At 45.7% G+C, this 20,086-nt stretch overlaps 1 protein-coding gene across 1 annotated transcript in view; it reads left to right on the forward strand.

Moving 5' to 3' along the window:
* The window catches only part of B3GAT2 (beta-1,3-glucuronyltransferase 2), a 40,039-nt gene that overhangs the window by 10,884 nt on the left and 9,069 nt on the right, over nucleotides 1-20,086 (forward strand). Inside the window, exon 2 of the mRNA XM_050950973.1 lies at nucleotides 12,206-12,350. Within this exon, the coding sequence (XP_050806930.1) occupies nucleotides 12,206-12,350 (145 nt within the window). The remainder of the gene's footprint in view (nucleotides 1-12,205; nucleotides 12,351-20,086) is intronic.

A 20,086-nucleotide genomic window follows, 5' to 3' on the forward strand; every position in this document is an offset into this window, starting at 1 on the left:
AGAGAAGAGCAATGAAAGTGATTAAAGATCTAGAAAACATGACCTATGAGGGAAGATTGAAAAAATTGGGTTTGTTTAGTCTGGAAAGGAGAAGACTGAGTTCTCATAACAGTTTTCAAGTACATAAAAGGTTGGTACAAGGAGGAGGAAGAAAAATTGTTCTTGTTAACCTCTGAGGATAGGACAAGAAGCAATGGGCTTAAATTGTAGCAAGGGAGGTTTCGGTTGGACATTAGGAAAAAGTTCCTAACTGTCAGGGTGGTTAAGCACTGGAATAAATTGCCTAGGGAGGTTCTGGAATCTCCATCATTGGAGGTTTTTAAGAGCAGGTTAGACAAACACCAGTCAGGAATGATCTAGATCAGGGATTGGCAACCTTTGGCCTGTGGCCCACCAGGGTAAGCCCCCGGCAGGTGGGGCTGATTTGTTTACCTGCTATGTCCACAGGTTCGGCTGATTGTGGCTTCCACTGGCTGCAGCTGGCTGCTCCTGGCCAATGGGGGCTGTGGGAAGTGGCGTGGGCCGAGGGATGTGCTGGCCCCCGCTTCCCACAGCCCCCATTGGCCTGGAGCAGCGAGCCGCGGGAGCCACAGTCGGCCGAACCTGCAGATACGGCAAGTAAACAAACCAGCCCAGCCCGCATGGGGCTTACCCTGGTGGGCCGCGGGCCAAAGGTTGCTGATCCCTGATCTAGATAATACTTAGTCCTACCCAGAGTGCAGGACTAGATGACTTCTCAGGATTCCTTCCAGTCCTATGATTCTATGATTGTATGCCTGGTATATTAGTCCTATTTTACACCTGAGGAAACTGAGACACACAATTATCATGGGCTGAATTCTGTTTCCAATCACAACTGTGCAATTCTCTTGACTTGTAGGGGTTGCATAGCATGACTCAGGCCACAATCTGACCTTAAATGATTTGCCTGTGGTCACATAAGAATTGTGCGTCAGAGTTGATGGTCAGGAGATCTGCATTCTAAGGTCCATGCTTCTACTGTACACTATCTTTCCTCTTTTATAGAGACACAATGGCAAATGTTGAAGAGATGGAGTTCTAAATCCAACTTCTAGCAAAATAAATTGGAGTTGTTTGTATAAGTCTGCTGGTGTCCCACTGGTATTGTGTGGTAAGTCCAGACAATAATTTATAGGTGGGCACTAGCATTGCATCAGAATGGAAATTACATGGGAACTGAAACAATAGAAAACTGAGAAGTGGGAAAAAATGCTACACTGCTGAATTTTCTGGAGACTTTGAGTCCTAAATGGGGAGGCAGTGAAAATGTTCAGCAAATTGTTACAGTCTGGAAGCCTTTTTTTCATGGTAGAAATGGTGACTAGATTCCATCCTCTTCATCTTTTACTTCCAGTTCATAGACTCATAGGCTATCAGGGTTGGAAGGGACCTCAGGAGGTCAGCTAGTGCAAAGCAGGACCAATCCCCAGGCAGATTTTTGCCCTGATCCCTAAATGGCTCTCTCAAGGATTGAACTCACAACCCTGGGTTTAGCAGGCCAACACTCAAACCACCAAGCTACCCCTCCCTGGTTCTGTTTTTTTTCCCTTTTCCAACCGATTTGACCCTTTCCCTATCATTCCTGCACTTCCCGTGTCTTAATCTTCTTGGGTGACTAATGAAGTGCTATTTTTGGCAAGATCCTGCGTGTGAGAGAGCAAATCATCATTGTTCTCTCTCTGCTTTTGTTTTTTGCATTCTCTCAGCTCTTGGCTTTCAGTGCTTCCTTCCCCCATTATCTGATTCCCCATTTTTCTCTAATCAGTTGTCCTCATCTTCCTCCATCACTGATGCTCTGTCCCTCCCAGTTTTACTTTCCCCTTGTTTAAATATTTTACTCCTTCTCCCACCCAGGCTGTTCTTTCTTCTTCTGGCCTTACCCATTCGTTTCCTCATTCTCATTCCCCTAACCCTGTCCCTTTTGAAAAAGATTGCCAGATTGTGGTTGCCAACCCTCCAGGATTGTCCTGGAGTCCCCAGGAATTAAAGATTAATCTTTAATTAAAGATAATGTCGTGATGAAACCTCCAGGAACTCCTCCAACCAAAGTTGGGAACTCTATGTCACATATATACTGTGGCTTCAAGTTTTGATTATTCAGATAACAGATGTGCTGATGTCCATTACAAATATAGTTAGAGAAGCAGTGCAGGACTCTTGTGGTGCAATGTATGGGATTACATTGGTATCTGATAGTCTAATATCTTTAAATTACTCTCTCTGTGTCCTAACACTTGTTAGGGTCAAGCAGAATAGAAAACAAAATGAAATTTCTGATACAAATTGACCTATTAATCCATATGACTTTTCCTACCTTGGTATATGAACAATGTTCACAACACATTAATATGTAGTAATACTGTTATTAGAGGCTTATGAGACATTTTGCCACTTCTACCTTCAAATATATCCTGAGGCTGTAAAACACTCTACAGTTAGCATTAACACAGCCTTAGATACATTCTTTCACTTTGCGCTAAGGGATTTTTATGTCCTTGGCAGACACTTAGATTTGTAGAGTGACCGAGTATACAGGAAAGAGAACAAAGAAGTGAGAATACAACATAAGGGTGAAATGTAGCGTTCTGGAAATATCTGGTTTCTTTTTCCTCTTTAGGTATTTAGTTAAGCTGTATACACTTAACACCTTCACAGGGTTAATGAGTGCCTGAGTGTGTAAGAGGTGAAGCTTAATGGGCCACCCAGTTTTGCTCCTCTGAGGTCAAGGTACTTCTCATTTACACTGGAATAAAGGCTTGTCTACATGAGAAAGCTATACAATATAAGATAAGATGTGAATTTACATGATCTCCATGTGTCAACACTATTATTCTGGTATAAGAGGGTCTTTTTTTTATTTAGCTTATGTCACTTTGGAAAGGATTTAAGCTAACAGGGGAAAGTCACCCTTAAAAGAAGGGTATGTCTACACTACGGGATTATTCCAATTTTACATAAACCGGTTTTGTAAAACAGATTGTATAAAGTCGAGTGCACGCGGCCACACTAAGCACATTCATTCAGTGGTGTGGTCCATGTACCGAGGCTAGCGTTGATTTTTCTGGAGCGTTGCACTGTGGGTAGCTATCCCGTCGCTATCCCATAGTTCCCACAGTCTACCCTGCCCATTGGAATTCTGGTTTGAGACCCCAATGCATGATGGTGCAGAAACAGTGTCGCAGGTGATTCTGGGTAAATGTCGTCACTCAATCCTTCCTCCATGAAAGCAACGGCAGACAATCATTTTGTGTCCTTTTTCCCCTGGATTTCCCTGGCAGATGCCATAGCATGGTAACCATGGAGCCTGTTTTGCCTTTTCTCACTGTCACCATATGTGTACTGGATGCTGCTGACAGAGGCGGTACTGCAGAGCTACACAGCAGCATTCATTTGCCTTTGAAAGGTAGCAGAGATGGTTACCATCCCTATTGCACTGTCTGCCATTGTAAATTGGTGATGAGATGATGGTTATCAATCATTTTGTGCCATCTGCTGCTGTCATGGGTGCTCCTGGCTGGCCTCGTTGAGGTCGGCCAGGGGCGCATGGACAAAAATGGGAATGACTCCCCGGGTCATTCCCTTCTTTATGTTTTGTCTAAAAATAGAATCAATCCTGCCTAGAATATGGGGCAAGTCTGCCAGAGAGCACAGCTGCTCTGGGTCAGAGCCCCAGAGAGCCTGCAGAAATGATGAGCTGCATGACATTCTAGAAGGTGCCCCTGCAACAACCCCACCCGTTGCTTCCCTCCTTCCCCAACCCTCCTGGGCTACCGTTGCAATGTCCCCTCATTTGTGTGATGGAGTAATAAAGAATGCAGGAATAAGAAATACTGACTTTTTAGCAAGATAAAATGAGGGGGAGGAAGCCTCCAGCTGCTATGATAGTCCAGGTAGGACATTAAAGGGTGAGGGGGTGAGGAGCACAGCCTCCCGCTGCTATGATAGTCCAAGGAGTACAGAATCTTTTCTTTAGACACTAAAGGGGTGGGGGAGGCTGATGGAGCTCAGGCTCCAGCTATGATGAGGACGGTTACCAGCCATTCTGTGCCATCTGCCGGGAATGACCGGGAGTCATTCTCATTTTTACCCAGGCGTCCCCAGCCAACCTCACCGAGGCCAGCCAGGAGCACTCACGGGATGATGACAGTTTTCCACCATTTTGTACCATCTGCCATCAGGAAAGGAAGGGGAGAGGATGCTGCTGTTCAGCACCGCATCTACCAGCAGCATGCAGTAGACATATGGTGACACTGAAAAATGTCAAGAAACGATTTTTTTCCCTTTTCTTTCATGGTGACGGGGGGGGGGGGGTTGTTAAATTGACAAGATATACCCTGAACCACCCCGGACAATGTTTTTGACCCTACAGGCATTGGTCTTTTTAGCAAGATAAAATGAGGGGGAGGAAGCCTCCAGCTGCTATGATAGTCCAGGCAGGACATTAAAGGGTGAGGGGGAGAGGAGCACAGCCTCCCACTGCTATGATAGTCCAAGGAGTACAAAATCTTTTCTTTAGATACTAAAGGGGTGGGGGGGCTGATGGAGCTCAGGCTCCAGCTATGATGAGGATGGTTACCAGCCGTTCTGGCCAAGAATGCAAATGCTTTTCGGAGACTGTGGGGACTGTGGGATAGCTGGAGTCCTCAGTCCCCCCTCCCTCCTTCCATGAGCGTCCATTTGATTCTTTGGCTTTCCGTTACGCTTGTCACGCAGCACTGTGCTGAGTCCCTGCTGTGGCCTCTGTCTATCATAGCCTGGAGATTTTTTCAAATGCTTTCTTATTTCGTCTTCTGGAATGGACCTGTGATAGAACAGATTTGTCTCCCCATACAGCGATCAGATCCAGTATCTCCCGTACGGTCCATGCTGGAGCTCTTTTTGGATTTGGGACTGCGTGGCCACCCAAGCTGATCAGAGCTCCACGCTGGGCAAACAGGAAATGAAATTCAAAAGTTCATGGGGCTTTTCCTGTCTACCTGGCCAGTGCATCCGAGTTCAGATCGCTTTCCAGAGCGGTCACAATGATGCACTGTGGGATACCGCCCGGAGGCCAATACCGTCAATTTGTGGCCACACTAACCCTAATTCCACATGGCAATACCGATTTCTGCGCTACTCCTCTCGTCGGGGAGGAGTACAGAACCCGGTTTAAAGAGCCCTTTATATCGATATAAAGGGCCTCGTTGTGTGGACGGGTGCAGGGTTAAATCGGTTTAATGCTGCTAAATTCGGTTTAAACACGTAGTGTAGACCAGGCCTATGATTATCTGCACTGGGGTTTATACTGGTATAGTTATATTGGTTTCACTATACCAGTTAACTATACTGGTAAAGCTTTCCTGTGTAGGCATGGTCTAGGAGAGGGCAGGATATATGCACATTTTGTGAAGTTAGATTCAGTATGTATACATGTTACAATGTATATATTTTTACAAAGTGCTCAAGAAATAGGTATAATGTTGAAACCACAGCTACCAAAACACTTCATGTTTTGCAGTCCTGAAGTAATCCAAGTGACTTTTATGCACTAAATATTTAAAAGAAGACAGTAATTAATGTTGTTAACTTTCTATTTCACCACACAGAGCAGTAAAAGACCAGGGAAAAATGACAGCAAATAAAAGGGCCTTAAACAGGAAAAATAGTTAAAAGAAAACCAATGAACCATGTTGGATCTCAGATGCTAGACAAATAAAAAAGCGTCTTACAAAGGATTAAAAAAAAGGTTTTGTGTCCATTTTGAAAAGTTGTTGTTTTTTTTTTTTTTTAAGATGTAGAAGGAAGACCTGAAAGATAAGGCTTTCTTATTTTTATTCTACTAGTATTTTCACCTTTGGAAATATAAGCAATGTCAGTCTGGTTTTGCTGAACGAGGAGCTCTTGGGAGCCTAGAGGAAGGGTATTATGAGCTCTGCGGAGTGTGGGGTACTGAATCTTTAACAGCTTTCTTTCTCTAGAATGTCCTGTGGATACTGGAGTTAAAAAGCTGTTAGTAAAAATAAACAAAAGCAAATTTTAAGGGTCTGGAAAAAAAGTAATTATAAGGGGAAGGGATTTTAAGACCTTTAAACATGTACAGGTTTCACTAAATCAATATAAAAATCAATCTTGCTAAACCAGTGCAAACCCCTATTGTAGATTCACTTAAATGAGGTTACATTGGGATTGACTTAAACTCACGGTGTAGGGTTGTACCAGTTTAACATGGCTGATTTTTAACTTGATTTCATTAGACTGGTGAACTTTTCTAGGACAGACAATGTCTTAGGTAATCTCTGGTGATGCCACAATGTCCATAGTTTTCCAATAACAAATAGAATCTTCCAGGATAGACAAGACCTACATTTCTAGGGTGAAATCTGGTTTCAATGGACTTAATGCTAGAACTCCTACCTCTGATGTCAAATATGATTGGAATAAGTGTTAAAATTAATGGTTATAACCTATTTAGGAAGGATAGAGTGCCATTTCCCATATCCTTTTCCCCTTAGTTCCAAAAATAGTTTTACCTGTTTAAGTCACTGATAACTTGGAAGAAAATGGTCTTGAATGCTTATGGAATAATATCCTAACATATAATGAACAAGATAGGGTATTAATTGGTGTCTGTTACAAACCACCAAATCACTTGAGAGAACAGGAGAACAGGCTCCTTACACACCTGTCTATAATGTGTAGGGAAAAAAAGCCATGTGATCATGGGCGACTTCAGCTTGAGTGACACATGCTGGAGGTCCCATGTTGGGAGTACTAAAACATCCTTGGAATTTCTAAATATTATACATGACTGTTTCCTAACTCTAAAAGCATTGTCTCCAGCACAGGGAAGTTCTGTATTAGACCCTATCTTAATAAACAGGAACTGATCACAGAGCTAAAGTTTAATGGTAATCTCAGAACAAATGATCATGATTTGATGACATTTTATAATGTACACACAGAAGAAAGTCTAAACAGTGATACATAGATGTGGTACTTTAAAAGGGCAAATTATATAAAGTTGAAGACAACTCTGAGCCAGAGCAATTGGGAGAAAGAATTTAATCAGAAAAATGTGAATGATGATTGGGAATTGTTTAAGAACACTTACTAGATGCCCCAAAATTCACAATCAAGGAAGAAGGCCTCATTGTTTAGAGGGGAAGTGAGGTCAGCTATAAAAATACAAAAGAAAGGGAAAATTGATAGTATTGAATATAAAACAGAAGTGAGGAATTGTAGAAAATTGGTAAGGGAAGCAAATGTACTCAAGGAGAAATCTATGGCCAGCAGAGTTAGACAATAAGAACAAGGTTTTTTTAATATATTTTTTTGGAGGGAGGGGGGAAGAATCCCAACAATGTTATTGGTCTATTACTAGATGGAAATGGTAAAATTATAGATAATGCAGAAGAGGCAAAAGTGTTCAATAAGTATTTGTTTGATATTTTGGAAAAAAACAGATGATGTAATTATATCATATAACAACACTTTTTCCATTTCAATAGTATCTTATGAGGATGTTAAACTGCAGCTGTTAAAGTTAGATGTTTTTAAGTCAGCAGGTTTGGATAACCTGCATCCAAGAGTTTTAAAAGCGCTGGCCGAGCAGGTCACTGGACTATTAATATTGATTTCGTTAATTATATTTCCATCCTTGATTTCTTTAATAATAATGCCAATCAACATGGGTTTATGGGAAAAAGATCCCGTCAAACTAACTTGATTTTTTTTAATGAGATTAAAACTTTGGTCGATAAAGGTCATAGTGTTGACATAATATACGTAGACTTCTATAAGGTATATGACTTGGTACTGCATGACATTTTGATTAAAAAAAGAAAGAAAGATATCAAATTAACACGTCAGCCATTAAACAGATTAAAAGCTAGCTAACTAGCTGATTACAAAATGTAATTGTAAATGGGGAATCTTTGAATGGATGTGTTTCTACTAGGATCCCGCAGGGATTAGTTCTTGTCCCTACACTTTTTAACATTTTTATTAATGACCAGGAAGAAAACAAATTAATCACTGATAAAATTTGCACATGACACAAAAATTGGGGGAGTGGTAAATGATGAAAAGGACAGGTCACTGATACAGAGCCATCTGAATTGCTTGGTGAGATGGGCGCAAGCAACAGTATGCATTTTAATATGGCTAAATGTATATATACATCCAGGGACAAAGAATATAGGCCATATTTACAGGATGGGGGACTCAATCTTGGGAAGCAGTGACTCTGAAAAAGTTTTGGGGGTCCTGGTAGATAATCATCTTAACATGAGCTCCCAGTGTGACGCTGTGGCCAAGAGGGCTAATGCGATGCTGGGAAGCATAAACAGGGGAATCTCAAGTATGAGCAGAGAGGTTATTTTACCTTTGTCCTTGACACTAGTGTGACCACTGCTGGAATAGAGTTCTGGTGTCCACAGTTTGAGAATGTTGATAAATTGGAGGGGATTCAGAGAAGAGTTACTAGAATGATTGAGAGGATTAGAAAAATACCTTTTAGTGATAGAGACTGAGCTCCTTGAATCTTTAACTTAACTCCTTTGTTAAGGAGGGGTCTTGATTACAGTCTATAAGTACCTATATGGTGGGCAGATATTTAATAATGGGCTTTTCAGCCTAGCAGAGAAAGGTCTAACATAATCCAATGGCTGAAAATTGAAGCTGGACAAATTCAGACTGGAAGATAAAGTGTACATTTTTTAACTGTGGGAGTAATTAACCATTCAAACAACTTACTGAGGTTTGTGGTGGATTCTCCATCCCTGACAATTTTTAAATAAAGATTGGATGTTCGTCTCAAAGATATGCTCTAGGAATTATTTTTGGGAAACTCTATGGCCTGTGCTTTATGGGAGGTCAGACTAGATCAGGCCTGCACAACTCGTAAAGCAGCGAGGGCCACATTACTCCAAAGAAAACAGCTGAGGGCCGAAACCCCCCAGCCTCGCGGAAACACCCCTCCCCCAGCCCAGCGGAAACACTCCGCCCCAGCACCGCCCAGCCCTGCAGAAACAAACCCTCCTTTCCCAGTACTGCCCCACCAAAACAGCTGTGGGCCAAAAAGGAAGGTTGGGGGTGGGTGGGAGGTGATACTTGATTTTAAATCAACCAGGGGCTCCCAGCTGAAGAGCTGGCTGGGAATCCCTCAGGGTCAAATTAAAGGGCCCGGGGCTCCGGCGGCTGCAAGAACCCAGAGCTTTGTGGGGCTGGGGCAGGGATTTAAAGGGCCCAGAGCTCCTGCTGCTGAGGGGAGCCCGAGCCCTTTAAATCCCAGCCCTAGCCCATCCGCTGGAGCCGCCGCCGGGATTCAAAGGGCTCTGGGCTGCCCGTGGCGGCGGGGAGCCCTGAGCCCTTTAAATCCCAGCCACGGCCAAGAATCTCTGCGGGCAGCTCAGAGCCCTTTGAATCCTGGCCGCGGCTGAGATTTAAAGGGCTCTGGGCTCCCCATGGCTGTGGGGAGCCCAGAGCCTCTGAATCCCATCCGCAGCTGGCAGGGCCGGCTTTAGGAAGTGCAGGGCCCAATTCGAACATTTTCGGCGGGGCCCTGGCAGGGATGACTGAAAGAAAAACAAATGTAAAAAAAAAAGCCTTTCATTTCTTAGCAACCGGTTCCCTATAAAAAGTTCTGCCACAGTATGTATTTTTTGTACCAATAGGGTTACCATATGTCCATATTTTCCTCCTGGATGTCGATTTAAGATCCAAAAAGCCTGACATGTCTGGGAAAGTACAGATGTATGTTAACCCTACCTAAAGTTCTTTTTTAAAAAGATGTGTCTGAACTAGAAATGAGCTCCGCCACTCCCTGAGGATGTGCTAGGGTGCACGTGCTCCCTGCCCACCTCATTGAAGCAGGTGTGCAGGGTTACTTCCCTGGGAACTACAGGGCACCAGTGGACATGGGGCTGGGTGGAGGTGGGGGAGAGGTGGCTGGAGGTAGAGTCTGGCTGCAGGCTGGGCATGGGGTGTGGGGCAGGCTGGAGACGGTGTGTGGGATGGGCTAGCTGGCTTCAGGCAGGGCCACAGGGGGCGGGGGTGGCATGGGTTGGCAGGGCTGGAGAAAAAGGAGTGCAGGACTGGCTGGCTTGAGGCAGGGGGGTGCGGCAGGGGTTGGCTGGAGACAGGGAAGGGGGTGCAGGGCTGGCTGGAGACAGAGGTTGGTGCAGGGCTTGAAGGCAAGGCAGGGGGTGAGGGGCTGGCTGGAGACGGGCTGGCTGCAGACAGGAACTGGTGCAGGCAGGGCAGGAGGTGCGGCAGGGGTTGGCTGCGGGCAACTGGTGCAGGTACAGGGGGTACAGCCCATCCTGTATGGTGAGTGCCCCCTCCTCCTGGCTCCCCCACTAGGGTAGCGGTAGCAGTAGCAGCCCGTGGCTCAGGAGCTATTTAAAAGGCCTGGGGCTCCCCTGCTTCCACTGCCCCAGCCCTGTAAATAGCTGCAGGAGCCCTGGGGAAGTGGTGGGGCTCCAGGGGCTATTTAAAGGACCAGGGCAGCAAAGGCATCTGGAGACCCTCCCCCCCACTACCCCAGGGCTCTGGGGTATTTAAAGGCCCAGGGCTCCCCTTCTTCTACCGCCCCAGCCCTTTAAATAGCCACGGGAACCCTGGGGAAGTGGTGGGGCTCCGGTGGCTATATAAAGGGCCAGGGCGGTAGAAGCGATGGGAACCCCAGACTTTTTAAATAGCCTCCAGAGCCCCACAGCCCTACCCCAGGGCTCCAGCAGTGGTGTTCTGGTGGCAATTTAAAAGGCCTGGGAGCCACAGGCCTTTTAAATTGCCCCCTGAGGAAGCTGGGCCACCCCGCTACAGCGCACTGGCTTTTGCCGGTACACCGTACTGGGGCTTGGGCATGTGGCCCTCTTAGGGGCGGGCTGATTCAGGGGAATTGATTGAATTGGCCTAAAGCTGGCCCTGGTGGCTGAGATTTAAAGGGCTCTGGGCTTTCTGCAGCTGTGGGCAGCCCAGAGCCCTTTGAATCCTGGCTGCGGCTGAGATGTGAAGAGCTCTGAGCTTGCGGCTGCCTGCAGCTCAGAGCCTTTTGAATCATGGCTGCAGCTGGGATGTAAAGGGCTCTGGACTCCCTGCCGCTGCGGGCAGCGCAGAGCCTTTTGAATCCCTGCTGCGGCTGGGATTTAAAGAGCTCTGAGCTCCCCGCCGCTGCGGGCAGTGCAGAGCCTTTTGAATCCTGGCCGCGGCTGAGATTTAAAGGGCTCTGAGCTCCCCGCTGCTGTGGGTAGCGCAGAGCCTTTTGAATCCCGCTGCGGGCCGCACAGTGAGCCTCTGTGGGCTGCATGTTGTGCAGGCCTGGACTAGTTGATCATCATGGGCTCTTCTGGCCTTGGAAACGATGCATCCATGAAAGGAAAACATGATCCCCACTATTTATTTATTTATTTTTTAAATTAAAACTGGCCATTTTTTGGGCACCATGGTGGGGAGGCACAAGCCCAATTTTATTGTTCTCTACAGGCCACTTTTTAACACACCTAAACCATATTTATTGTGCAGTCCTCATAAGAGAGGGGTGTGTGTGTGTGTGTGTGTGTGTGTGTGTGTGCGCGTGCGTGCACTTCCGGTCAGAATCAAGATTTCTTTCCCTTCCAGAGTCTGTTACTGGCTTCTAGATATAATATATCCTGATATAGATCTCAAAGTTGGATTTATGTCTTTATAAATGCCTGTATTTTACAGACTGTAAAATAAACATTCCATTCTACCCTGACTGGGCTTCTGCAGTCATGATGCACATGCATGAAGGATTTATAGAAAGAAACATGTTTAAACAACAAAACATCCTTCCACAGGAAAAATCTGCCACACACATCTGTGCTTTTCTTTAATGAGGAAGAGATTATATACTGGTGTGGGGTTTTATGTTTTTTTTTTTTTTTTTTTTTGGTGCCTCATATCTTAAGCAACACTGGTATTAACAACCTTATTTCTCTCGGGATATTCCCAGTAGGCTTGCATGACTAGAGAGCTGAAGAACTAGCTGCAGTGAGAGAACTTTGGGGCACATATAGCCTCTGAATACCAACTCTCTAGGGTTGAAATCTGGAAACACTAAATCTGTTGTAAACACCTTGTTGTGACTGGAAATGTCTAGGCTTTGTTTCCTCCATTTACAAAAAAAGCACAGCCTGCTGAGAAAACATAAGTGAAATCACCCTGTGCCTCCTCCTCCTTGCAGATGCGTACAACCCGCAAAGTATCTGTGTGGCCTGTGGGGCTAGTGGGAGGTCGATGGTATGAGCGCCCTGTAGTGGAAAATGGCAAAGTTGTTGGCTGGTATACTGGCTGGAGAGCAGACCGTCCATTTGCCATTGATATGGCAGGTAAGTACTGATAAAGCTGTTCTATAGGATATATGAACACAATGTCCTGTTTGTACTTGTGAACAGGCCAAAAGCATGTGTTTACTTGTAAAGTGGTCACCTTTTAAAATGAGGACAACTTTGAAAAATTCCATTGTTTCCTGGGGCGTTCTTGATTCTGTAGGTAGCAATATTGCTGAAAATGGTTACATCTTTTAAAACAGCATAACTTTTGAAGTGCAATCATTGTACACAACCCTTCTGGTTTTAAATATCCTACAAGTCTTGGCATGCACATTTTCTCCAATTAAATAGTTATTTGATAAGAACCCAATATACTGTAATTTGCTTTAATTTTATGTGATAATTTTATGTTCGATTAAATTTTGTCTGCAAATCATTTAATTTTTGCAGAAAGCCTGTGTGTTTCATTGTATGATCAACACACACTATGCAGTGTAAATGCAGACACTTTGTAAAGCTCATGTTGTAAAATGCTACTTTATCATGAAATGATTCATTTTCTGTTGGTTATGTGAAATGATGACAGTGATAGCTGTAGATGGATATGGTTTGAAACAGCGGGCTTAGGGGAAAAAATCACTGACAACTATAGCCTGCTAGATAAAGGCAGAAAAGCTTTAAAATTGATCTCATCAATCTTCTGCTGTGAAGTTAGCACACCACATAGCTGTCTCTAGCTGTCAGCCCATGGTTGGCCAATCTTTTGTGTATAAATCTCAACTGCCGACAGAAACTCTTGTGTGCAGAATTCTGACTTTTGATGTAGCAGTCTTCCAGCATGGTATAACATTTTTGTACTTTTAAAACCCCCTCTGTATTAGTTTTCTGTGTGAGGGACAGGGAGGGGAAGAAAGAAATGCAAATTGACCACATATTTTTCTCTTGAAACTTTGTGTGAAGGCACATACTACTCCTATAAATCAGGAGTTCTCAAACTTCATTGCACTGCGACCCCCTTCTGACAACAAAAATTACTACACGATTCCAGGAAGGGGGTTGAAACCTGAACCTGCCTGAGTCCCGCAGCCCCAGGTGGGAGGGCCAAAGCCTGTAACCTGAGCCCCACAACCCAGAGCTGAAGACCTTGGGCTTTGGCTTTAGCTCTAGGTGGTGGGGCTCGAGCTTCAACCCCAGGCCCCAGCAAGTGTAATGCCAACCCTGGGGACCCCATTAAAAAGGATTGGCACTTTGGGATCCCAACTTACAGTTCGAGAACCGCTGCTCCTTTCCTAGGCCTCTTGGGTTTCACAGAGCTTTCCAAAGGGTATCCTGTTCAGGCCTTACAGTCCAAAATGATTTATAAAGAATATGAATGTTTAACCTCTAAAATCATAATAAAAAGTAATGGTGGTTAAAATAATTCCTAACACTTTTTGTTTGGAGACATTAACAAATATTGATCACTTATTATGCAAAAATGTTACAATGTAAATCCAAAGTGTAGGAACATTTCAAGTAAGATAAAGAGAGCAACTGGCCTTAAATATTTACATTAACATTTTTGTCCTGCTCAGTGAGATCTGGGATTCTTTGGGAATACCAGTTCAGGGACAGAGCTGGGATTCTCAGCCCCTAAACCACTGCAGTCTCGTCAGACTGATGTGCAGTGTGGTTGGGGGAAGCACATCTAAAAGAGCAATCGCTGTCTGTAGAGTTTTAGAGAGACACTGGTGTTACGCTGTTCAGGTGGTTGCTTATGGGCATTCAAAGGATGATAGGAAGGTGTATAATTCATTAGTTACAAGCAAAGGCAGTTAGGCAACATAAGCCCAGGGAATCTCACCCTTAGATGAAAAGGCATATGAAAAGTTGATGAGTTACCTTGGTTTATATTTCGAGATCATTACTTTGAATGGTGGGGGATATTCTGGCGTAAATATGGGGAAGAAGCAACACTAATAGAGAGAAGTATCTGCTCATATTTTTAAAAAGCAGCTAATGGAGAAAGGGAGCATGGAGACAAAGTTGCAAATGTTGAGAGGAATATGAAATGTTAGAAAGCAAACCTCTTAGAGATTGGTGAGAGAAAATTCTTCTCACCTGCACCAAGTGGTTTTTTAAAATTTTCATTATTATTATTTTTATATTATTAAAGATCAAGTTTTTTCATCATCTTTATTTTGGTAAAGTAGCAACTAGACTCAGTGCCTGAGTTGGTTAACAGTCATGTCCTGTCATGTTTGCAAAGGTGTTTCTACTTCATAATTTGGCCGGAGACACAGGGTGGAAAGAGTAAGAGTGTTGTATGTAAATGCAGAATCAAGCAGACATTTGAAAATGACTGGTGTCCATCTGCAGGCATTTTGACCAGTACTAACTGTAAGGTCTTCTTTGAGTGCTTGCTCATGTCCATTCCATGCTAGGTGTGTGCATTGCGTGCACAGTTGCAGGAGATTTTCCCCTCATTGGTGTCCATAGGACCAACTCTAGCACCCTCTGGAGCCACGTGTATATGCGCTGGTATAAGGGGCGCCGCCAGCCCCACACCCTTTTAGTTCATTCTTACTGCCTGTGATGGTTGCATGGAATGATCCTTCTTGCTCTTGCAAAGCCTCTTTCCCAGTGATTTGGACTTTCTATTGTATATTTATTGTAGTCAGTGTATATAGTTCTTAGTGTTAGTGTATATAGTAGTGTTAATAGTTGTCCCTGCTGTCAAGGGACTTTCTCCCCAAGGGCTGTGTATGCCTTGGTCCCCAGACTTCAAGTCGTGTACCTCCCTGTGGCAAGCCGATGCCAATGAGTGACCCACACTCTATCTGTCTAAAGTGCCTCTGGGAAACTCACGTTGTTAAAGAGAAGTGTCAGATCAGCAGGGGCCTCACACAGAAAAGGACAGAGACGTGTTGGAAGGCTTTCCTCATGGAGGCAGCACTCAGACCAGTCTTGGAGCTGAGCCACTCTGAATTGGTGCTGAGCATTTTAGTTTCCGTGCAAAGTGCTCCACTGGCACCATACTCTTCCTTCTGTATCCTTGATACCGAAGAAGCAGCATAACAAACAGTGCACCGAGAGAGGGCACTTTGTGGTGCCAAAGAGGGACAAGCAGGAGGTGATCAGTGCAGTGAGACCCGTGCCAGGCCACTTGTCCTCCCAGGGCCACTGGTGACTCCGGTGACTACACCTAGAGTGCCAGGTCTGGTCCAGGCGGCACCCTCTGACTCTTGGGAGCAGTAGTGGGGCCACCATGCACGTGTGGACTCGTTCAACCCTGAAGGCTTTCCAAGGTGGTAAAGGACCTGATGTCTCTCTTGATCCAGCCGACCCCTCAAGACCCCCTGACAGCCAGGGGATAGAATGGAGCAAGGGATGGTGAGCTCCACTATGATACTGACCACTGTGGCACCCTTCTGTGGTCCTAATACAGTGGTTTATGGCCCATTACTTGTCTCCAGCTCCCGGGCACTGCCCAGAGGCAGAAGTGAGTACCGCACCACCCTGGTCCCCAAGAGAAGAATCCATTTTGGAGTCCAAAGGGGAATCCTTCGCTTCACCTAAGATCTACTGGTACCCGGCCTAAAACCCAGACTTTGGCAGGGGTGGCTCTAGCTTTTTTGCCACTCCAAGCATGGCAGGCAGGCTTCCTTCAGCGGCGTGCCTGTTGGAGGTCCCTGGTCCCACAGCTTTAGCATACCCGCCGCCGAATTGCCACCGAATCTGTGGGACTGGTGGACCTCCCGCAGGCACGCCGCTGAAGGCTGCGTGACTGCTGCCTTCGCAGGGACTGACAGGGCACCTCCTGCGGCTTGCCGCCCCAGGCACGCACTTGCTGCGCTGGTGCCTGGAGCCGCTGCTGGACTTTGGTACCTGCCCCCTGGCTGTGCCTGGCCACTGGACCACTGGCATGGCAGTACTGGAACCTGTGGCGGTTTCCCCTGTTATCAGGGCCTCCTGTCCCACTGCTCAGACTCAGTAATATCAGAGGGGTGAGCCACCATTTCATCCCATCCAGCACCAGACCCTGACTCCAGTACTGGTACTGACATCCAAGAAATGGCCCCAATGTATGTGGTAGAAGTGGAGGAAGAGCAGGCGGACCCTCCCCTGTTACAGGCCTCCACCTCGTCATTCCCGGATGTGACTGTTGTAGGTCCTAGTAATCTGCTCCCACTGCATGACTTCAGGGCCCACCAAGAGCTCCTGAAAAGTCCTGCAAATTTGGGACTGGAAGTCAAAGAGCTCAAGGAGCCTAATTGACATCCTGGCTGTAGCAGCTCTCTCCAGAGTGGCTCTGCCGGTTAACCAAGCAGTGATGAGACTTGTCAGGGCACTATAGCAGACTTCTCCTTCTCTGCTCCCATCTCAAAAAGGGCAGAGAAGAAATATTGTGTCCTATCCAGTGGGTTTGAATACCTCCACCCGCACCCCCTGCCCTCCGTGGTGTTGGTGGCAAATGAGCAGGATAGATGGGGCAGTTGAGCATTACCTCCAAAAATAAAGAGGCCAAGAGACTGGACTTGATTGGACGTAAGGTTTGTTCAATAGGCAGACTGCAGTTGCATATCTCCAATCAGCAGGCTCCGCTGGAGAGAGATGATTTTAACCTGTGGGACTCATTGTCCAAATTTAGAGACCTGCCACCTTTGGAACTGAGCTAGGAGTTCACAGCATCCTGGAGGAGGGCAAAGCAGCGGCCAGGACCTCCCTCCAGGTCCGTCTGGATGCGGCTGACTCAGCAGCCTGGACTATGGAGTCAGCGGTCACCATGAGGCGCTGTTCATGACTTGAGTCATTGGACCTCCCTCAAAGTGCAGCAGTCCATTCAGGGCCTCACCCTGAAGACTACCTCCCTGTTCTCAGTACAGACTGGCTCCAAGCTTCAAGGACTCGAGGACTCCCCTTCACTCCTTGGGCCTTTACACACCTTCTGCCTCCAGGAAGCATTTTAGGCCTCAGCAGCCTCTCAGGTTTGTCTCATTTCCCAGGCAGGAGCCCTATAAAAGAAAAGGGAAGGGCTATAAGCGATGTCAACCCCTACTTTCTACCTCAGCCTCCCAGTCAGGCTCGCACAGGCCTTTTGAAGTTTGCCCAAGGACAGTCTATCAGGCTCATCGCCAGATCCATCCCCCACTTTTGTTTCTGGATGGCCTGTCACCCTTCAGCCCCACCTGGTCAGATACAACATCGGACCATTATATGTACTACAGCAGTCAGTTACACCCTCCAGTTTTCGTCCACCCCCGGTCCCTCTTCTGGGCTCCTTCTCACAAGCAGCTTCTTATCCAGGAGGTGCAAACCCTCCTACATGTGGGGATTGTACAGGAAGTTCCTTGATTTGAGAGGGAAGGGGTTTTACTTCTGATATTTCCTAATCCCAAAGATGAAGATGGGCTATGGCCCATCCTGGACCTGCGTTGCCTCAACAAATATCTCGAAGCTGAGGTTGTGCATGGTCTTCCTGGTCTCCATCTTTCCCTCCCTGGATCCAGGAGACGGGTATGCCACCCTCTATTTAAAGGATGCTTATTTCCACATCTCCATCTTCCCTAGGCGCAAGAGATTTCTCAGGTTTGTAGTGGGTCAACACCATTATCAGTTTGACTTGTCGGCAGCCCCACAGATCTTCATGAAGCATATGGCGGTGATAGCAACCTGCTTTGGACATTGAGGTATGCAGGTCCACCTGTACCTCAGCAACTGGCTGATCAAAGGTAGATTGCAGGTTCAGGGCCACCGCAGCATCAGTACAGTATGAGCCACCTTCGAGGTGCTGGGTCTGTTGATAAATGAGCAGAAATCAACCCTGGTCCTGGTTCAGAGAATAGAGTTAATCAGGGCAGTACTCGATGTGACTCAGGCCTAGGCCTACCTACGGGAAGCCAGATTCCGAGCTATGTTGGACCTAATCTCCAAGGTCATGACCCACCCGATAACAACCGCTCAGGTCTTCCTCAAACTATTGGGGCAAATGGCGGAATGTACCTATGGGGTGCAGTACACAAGGCTATGCCACAGACCCCTCCAGATGAGGCCAGTGTCAATCTATCCCCCGAGCAGACACTGCCTGGACTCAGTACTCATGATTCTAGCTCCGGTCATCACTTTGTTGACCTGCTGGAGAGACCCAGGATCACTAATGGTAGGGGTACCATTCGCTGCCCCTCAACCATCCGTTGCCCTTGTCTTGGATGCATCAGGCCTGGGGTGGGGACCCCACCTCAGCAGTCTCAGGGCTTGTCCTGGATAACTATTTGTATCTGAGCTTGCTTTGAGCAAGCAAAGGTTCCGCCTCTGGCCATCGTGACCACCGATTCCTCTGTAGCAGTGTTCTTCACACAGGTGCCAATCCACGACATCTGCAGAGCAGTAACATGGTCATCAGTTCATACCTTCATGTTCTCACTATGGCATCACCCAACAGGCCCATAACAATGCCAGTTTCAGGAGAACAGCGTTGCAGTCAGCACATCCGTGAACTCTGAGCCCATCTCCAGGGGTGCTGCTTTTGAGTGATCTAGCACGGAGAGATTCCAGAAGACTCGAAAAGGATAAATATCGTGCCAATCTATAAAAGGGAAATAGGGGCAACCTGGGGAATTACAGACCAGTCAGGTTAACTTCTGTATCCAGAAAGATAATGAGGCAAATAATAAAGCAATCTGTTTGCAAACATCAAGAAGATAATAAGGTGATAAGAAACAGTCAGCATGGATTTGTCAAGAACAAATTGTGTGAAACCAACCTGATAGCTTTTTTTGACAAGGTAACAAGCCTTGTGGATGGGGGAAGCAGTAGAGGTGGTATATCTTGACTTTTTGATAAAGCTTTTGATACTGTCTCAAGTGACCTTCTCATAAATTAAACTAGGAAATGCAACCTAAATGGAGCTACTATAAGGTGGGTGCAAAACTGGTTGGAAAACTATTCTCTGGGAACAGTTATCAGTGGCTCACAGTCATGCTGGAAGGGCATAATGAGTGAGGTCCCATAGGGATCAATTATGGGTCTAGTCCTGGTCAATATCTTCATCAGTGATTTAGATAATGGCATATAAAGTTTGCGGACTATACCAGGCTGGGAGGGGTTGCAGGTGCTTTGGAGGTTAGGATTATAATTCAAAATGATCTGGACAAATTGGAAAAATGGTCTGAAGTAAATAAGATGAAATTCAATAAGGACAAATGCAAAGTATCCCACTTGGGAAGGAACAATCAGTTGCAAACATACAAACTGGAAAACGATTGCCTAGGAAGGAGTACTGTGGAAAGGGATCTGGGGGTCATAGTGGACCACAAGCTAAATATGAACCAACAGTGTAACACTGTTACAAAAAACACCATCATTTGGGATGTATTAGCAGGAGTGTTATATGCAAGATATGAGACGTAATTCTTCTGCTCTACTCCACACTGATTAGGCCTCAATTGGAGTATTGTCCAGTTCTGGGCACCATGTTTTAGGAAAGATATGGACAAATTAGAGTCCAGAGAAGAGCAACAAAAATGATTCTAGAACAAAACAAAAAAGGTCTAGAAAACATCTGAGGTAAGATTGAAAAAATTGGGTTTGTTTAGTCTGGAATAGAGAGGACTGAGAGGGGACATAACAGTTTTCAAGTATATAAAAGGTGCTTACAAGGAGGAGGGAGAAAAGTTGTTCTTAACCGCTGAGGATAGGACAAGAAACAATTAAATTGCAGCAAGGGACTATCAGGGTGGTTAGGCGCTGGAATAAATTGCCTAGGGAGGTTGTGGAATTTCCATCATTTGGAGATTTTTAAGAGCAGGTTAAAC

This window comes from Gopherus flavomarginatus, chromosome 4 (genome assembly GCF_025201925.1).
Source record: "Gopherus flavomarginatus isolate rGopFla2 chromosome 4, rGopFla2.mat.asm, whole genome shotgun sequence".
In the NCBI taxonomy this organism is placed as follows: Eukaryota; Metazoa; Chordata; order Testudines; family Testudinidae; genus Gopherus; species Gopherus flavomarginatus.